The sequence below is a fragment of the Triticum aestivum genome, chromosome 5B (assembly GCF_018294505.1).
Source record: "Triticum aestivum cultivar Chinese Spring chromosome 5B, IWGSC CS RefSeq v2.1, whole genome shotgun sequence".
NCBI lineage: Eukaryota > Viridiplantae > Streptophyta > Magnoliopsida > Poales > Poaceae > Triticum > Triticum aestivum.
The window spans coordinates 107,208,039-107,213,984 of NC_057807.1; the positions used below are offsets into that span (position 1 = coordinate 107,208,039).

Here is a 5,946-nt window from a genome sequence, read left to right on the forward strand (position 1 = left end):
TGCATTTATTAATTAGAATAAAAGCAAATATAAGCCACCAAGAATTCGATACTGGATCAACTCCGTCGACACGTGAACCCTAGCGATGATCAATGGTGCTACAAATTCACAGTTTGACATGGAGCTACAAATTCAAGAACAAGAACCAATGGACGGAGTAGTAAATCCTTTTATTAAGGACGCCAATATACATCTGATAAGGAGTAACCCGAGTGAATGATCGCTCCCCTATGCAAGGAGGAATGAATGAACGTTTCTGTTCGCTCAAAAAACCCACTCCCAGTGAACGCTTCAGAATTACTCCCTCTGTAAACTAATATAAGAGCGTTTAGATCACTACTTTAGTATTCTAAACGCTCTTATATTAGTTTACGGAGGGAGTACCATGCAAAAAATAGATAATATTGTTGTGTTGCTGTAAAGGATTGGCCATGTTCTAAAGTGGAAATTGCTATACTAAAAAATCGTTATGCTGACTGAAGGGAATTACCGTGGTACATCAACCGAAAAAGCTGAAAAATGCCGTGCTCTAAAAATTGAAATTGCCATCCCAAATGTGTTCGCTCAAATTATCATCATAAGCGAATCATTTGTCGCCAACTTTATAGTTTGCTCAAAAGGGTATGTGAGAGCGAATGCTTTAGGTTCCGTGAGTGGGATCCGACGTGGCTGAGGGCGTTCGCTCAGATTTCTTTTTTACTGGGTTATTAATATACTATTTTAATATGGCGAAATCATCTCCATCGGAATTTAATAGAGAAATTATTATATTCATCATGGCAATTGAATCCTTGGCCCTCTGTCATGAGCTGTGAGCTGAGCTGGAAAAGTAAAAAACCAGTGGAATTCGAGGAAATAGATGAATAGATTTCCATTTTTAAAACCAAATCGCCATACAGAATAGAGTAATTTATTCCTCCTGTCTCGTCTCTCGTGTTGTTTGGCTCCTCGGGATGTTCTTCTTGCCTCTTTCGGACCAACCCCAGCCCCAACCCAAACCCCAAATTCCCCCATCCCAAATCCCAAATGCCTCCTGTCCAGTGGTGTGGTGCTCTCTCTCCTCCCTCCCGCTAGCTCGCGCCTGACCAGCCGCCTCGCCTCCGCATTGCCACTCCGCTGCCGGCGCCTTATCCTCCCTCCCCCTTTCTTGGTGAGAAAAGGCTCCCGCCCTCGCCGATTCTTGGCCGTCTCTTCCGGAGATCTTTTGCCCCGCTGTTTCTGGGTTTTCTTTAGAGGAAGGAGGGGAGGCCGGGTCGCGTGGCGAATCCCAGGTAATCCTGTGGTGTATTTGCGGGACAGGAGAATTTTCAGCCAAGATTTGGTTGGGTCCTGGTCTTGTGCGCGTGACCTGGGATTTGATTCGGTGGGTGGGCGTTTGTTTATGGAGGGATTCTGCCTTTGTTTAAAATTGCGGCGGACGAATTGGGGATTGCGTCGCTCCACTCGTCGTTTGTTTCGAATAGATATTGCATCAGCCTTGTGCTCATGTTCTTGCGCTAATTTCGTTGCCCATCATTCATGTATGATTGCGCAGGTTGGAGATCCTATTGAGCTCTGGAGATGAGGAGGCGCCTGTGCTTTTGCCTTGTGCTGAGGAACTAGAGCCAGGTTGCAGGCAGGACTTCCAATGGATAAGCAAAAGAATCACAAGAATGCAGAAATGGGGAATGATGTGTTCCGCAGAATAATTCTTAATCAGGTTGGCAGGGACATCGGTTTGGAGGAGGAGAACGTGCCTTGCAATACCCCGAGAAACTCCGTTCATTCGCGGTTTGGTGGCTCATCTGCCAAATTTGCTGCTTCCACCAGTGGAAGTACCGGTGCTGAGTTGGTCAGCCCAGGCGAGTATGTCAGAGATCCTGGATCCATATTGAGCTTGCAGCCTTGGATTTTCAAGAGGAGCAGCACGAAGAACAATGAGGAAATGGTGGTTCCAAGTGGTAGCAGGTCAGTTGGTAGAGGCAAGAATCTGGTGGATGGCTTTCGAGATGGTTCGACTACTGAGGTTTCCACAAGAAGCCCTGGTCTTGGTTCTGGGCCTGGAAGAGGTCGAGGTGCTCTTAGGAGCAGACGAGCCCAGAGGCATTTTATTAATCCACTCGTCGCAACAGAGAACTCATACATTCCACAACTTTACAATGAGAAATTCGAGTTTGAAGAATGCACATTTGCTCCAGTTCCATCCCCAGCTTCTGCTAGGCCATTCATTGTAACAGATGGGAGAAGAATCATTAGTAAATCACGCTATGAACCAGTGCCTGTACCCTTTGGTATTGGGTTCGACAAGGAAGAATCTCGAAATGGCTCAAAAGTGCCAGAAAGTGTTGTTGGGATTGCTCCGCTACCTGAGCTGAATAAATCCAAAAGGGGATCCCAAACAGAAAGATATAGTAAACCATCAAAACCAGCAGGTAATTTGGCGTCACACCACAATTCCTGCAATATAATTGAAGCAGTTTCAACATGTTTTTTTCTATCACTTGATGCAATCCGCTGAAACAAAGCTAGTCATGAATAGTGTATTAGTAGACATGCCTCCTGAATTCATCATTTGTAATTTTCAAGTGAAACTTTTTTCAAATGAAGAGTGTGATTACGTTTTGCAGTTAATACTAGTAGAAATTTCGCCGTCATGTGTGGAACCTCTGTTCCTTGCCCTGATGACACTAGTTGAACTATCACATATTTTTCTTAAGTCAGTCTTAGTATTGTTAAAAAAACAATTGCCATTCCTGAAATATCGAGTGACTATCCTAATCTCCCAGAATTTGCTCAATCTGCGCGACTGCTTTTTGCTTGCTTGGGTCATTAGAGCTGTTAAACGATGAAGAATTTTTGTAAGATCTATCCGTACTATTTCAACAGGGCTAGACTGATTTATCATTTCAGGACAAATTGTGCTTGAACAACATTCATGTTTCCTGGTTGCTTCTTTCTCTTATCTCTTGCTAATGGTTGTAAAAAAATGTTATAATACCTATTAAGTAGGCTATTTTGGATGCTGATGTTTTGCTACAAATGTTATGCTTCATACTGAGTTGTTGTTTTGGGGTTTCCCCCCACTTGAAGCATTCAAATCCTAAATACATACATTTGATCTGCAGGTTTACTTGAACGAATGCTCATGTTCTCCAGTGGGGTTGGCATTGGTATTTTATCTTCCTCTCTATCAAGCAAAAAAGATCTTGATTCGTTGAACGGCACACTGAAGCGAATGGAGAACTTGGTTCAGGATTTGCAAGATGAGCTGGAGATGAAAGAGGGGTTAACTGTGAAGGAATTGCCTAATGAAACATCTGGTGAACTAGATGGTAAATCAACAACTGTCGAACAAAATCATCTTTACATACTTGTACTAAAAAGTTTGTGATCCTTTTTATTTTCCACTCCTGATAACAGATGGCAATATCAAAGCTCACACCCCTGATTCAATATCAATGAGCAAAATTGAAGCAGAACTTGAAGCCGAGCTTGCGAGGCTGGAGTTAAATATCACTTCAAACCACTTGGAAGAAGAACCGTTTGACTTGATTGAGGTAACAATCTCGTATCAAAATGTTATACATGACATCTTAATTAGGCTACAGCCTACAAGCACACTAAATAGAATTCCACATTTCTAGATCGATCAGGAGTTCATTGGAGATATTGTTCAGGGGGAACTGAAGAGCGACATGATTCGTTGTGACATTGCTGATTACAGCAGTGATAGTGACCATGGCAGGGACAGCAGACAAAGCTCCCCAGATTACACACATGAGACAAACTATCCTGTCTCACCTAGAGATCTCAATCTCCGTCTCCACAAGGTGATCCAGCATAGGCTGGAAGAGCGAATCAAGGAGCTTGAGACAGCACTAGCTCAGAGCCAGAAGCAGGCGCAACTGCACATGATGGCAAGAGAGCGAGTCTTCTCCGAACAGACGTGCTTAAACAGTGATTCAGGTTCTTCTTCCAACCAGGATAGTCCATTGTTTATACAAGAAACTAGCTCCTCCGCCGAACCTTTCTGTCTAAATCTATCTGGAGACGCACTAGAAGCCTACGATGAAGCCTATGAAGAATTCATGAGAATTGCTGACTCCCCTTGCACCACAAGTACAAACGGGAGGCCTCAGGTAAATGAAGATTACTCAGTGGACCGCAGCTTGATCTGGGGCTTGGAAGATGAGAGCGCTACGGAGCTGAAAGAGGACAGCACTTGGGAGCAGGCTGTGAAGAGCGGGGACCCTAACAGAGCTCAAGAGAGCGATGGAGACGAGTCGGGCGACGAGGATGACCACGATAGTGAAATGCTCATCCAACAGATTGTAGAGAGAACTAAGCAAGGCTCACCTGTACTCATACATGCTCAAAGAATGTTGTTTTCTGTGGATGATTAGGTTGCAGGACTATATTGTATACCATTGAAATTTTGATATAGCATGTAGTGTTGACTGATTACTCAGGGAAAAAGAAGAAGCAAAATATTAGTTTGGTGAAATTTTCTGGTTATATAATTCTTTTTTACGTGTGACCAGTCACAAACTATCTTGTTTATGCCCAGTGTGGTGGTCAGGCATTGGGGGACTAGTGGCAACATTACTATTACACTACAAGAGTGAAACTGGAAAGGTAACAGGGATCACACTGGGTTGGGAACTATTTATGCACACTCCAAATGTGGAATTATCACACTGGGTTGGGAACTATCACACTGGGTTTGCGCCACCTTTGATACTTTTTGAAGTTCATTTTCAACATATTCCAGGAGAAAGTTTAATTTCCGCTGATGTGTGACACTAGGATTTTTGTTAGTTCTGGACAGCAGATATTTCACTGTGAAAGGAAAAACCTCTCCTTTGTTACTGGATTCGTACAGAATGAATAGTGAGATCTTCTAAAAAATAGCTTGTAGCATCGATTCATAAAAGGCAAGTAAGGGTCCGTAGACATTAGCTAGATACTTCCTCCGTTTCTTTTTAGTCTGCATATAAAATTTGATCAAAGTCAAACTTTGTAAAGTTTGACCAACTTTATAGAAAAAAAATATTAACATCTACAATACTAAAGCTATACGATATGAAAATTGATTTCATGATGCATTTAACAATATTGATTTCATATCGTGAATCTTGATATTTTTTTCTATAAACTTAGTCAAAGTTAACAAAGTTTGACTTTGACCAAATCTTATATGCAGACTAAAAAAAACGGAGGGAGTATCTTCCTCTCTCTCTCTTTTGATTCTCAATACAATCGTCTCTTGAAGATCTACTTGATGCAACTCTTTATAGCTATTTATCCAATCTACCACAAATTATCTATCTTTTTACCGTGGAGGAATTGGCAACCCCTATTACGTGCCGGGTTGCAAGTATTTGTGTTTTGTGTGCAGGTACTGTTTGCATAGTGTTGCTTGGTTCTTCAACTGGATTGATACCTTTTTTTCATAACTGAGGGAAATACCTACCGTAGCTGCACTTCATCATCCCTTTTTGTTTGGAAAAATACCGACGCAGTTTCAAGCGACATCAAAAAGAATTTCTGGCACCATTGCCGGGGAGACATCATCAACATCTATCAGGTTCCTAATCACAAATCTCATCTCCTTGCAATTTACATTATTTTACATTTGCCTCTCGTTTTCATCTCCCCCTCTTCACAAAATTTGCCGTTCTATTCGCCTTCTTTTTCGTTCGCTTTTTTCTCGTCAATTTTTTTTGCAATTTTGTTTGCATAGTCATGATGCCTCAAGAAAATACCAAGTTGTGTGACTTTCCAATACCAATAATAATAATTTTATCAGCACGCCGATTGCTCCTCCTGCCACTAGTGCGTAATGTTGTGATATTAATGCCGCTTTGTTGAATCTTGTTATGAAAGATCAATTTTCCGGTACTCCTAATGAGGATGCCGCATCCCATCTAAACACACTCGTAGAATTGTGTGATATGCAAAATAAAA

The 5,946-nt window shown here is 42.0% G+C and overlaps 1 protein-coding gene across 3 annotated transcripts; it reads left to right on the forward strand.

The window, feature by feature from the left end:
• Positions 1-925: 925 nt before the first annotated feature.
• On the forward strand, positions 926-4,523 carry LOC123110657 (uncharacterized). Of its 3 annotated transcripts, none has more exons than XM_044531237.1 (5): positions 926-1,150; positions 1,535-2,411; positions 3,105-3,311; positions 3,400-3,536; positions 3,624-4,523. In XM_044531237.1, the coding sequence occupies exons 2-5, from the start codon at positions 1,628-1,630 to the stop codon at positions 4,380-4,382; spliced, it is 1,887 nt and encodes a 628-aa protein (XP_044387172.1). In that variant the 5' UTR covers positions 926-1,150; positions 1,535-1,627; the 3' UTR covers positions 4,383-4,523. The 3 variants fall into 3 exon arrangements, with proteins under 3 accessions (XP_044387172.1, XP_044387170.1, XP_044387171.1); XM_044531235.1 differs by having other exon boundaries at positions 963-1,271; XM_044531236.1 differs by having other exon boundaries at positions 978-1,363.
• Positions 4,524-5,946: the final 1,423 nt, after the last annotated feature.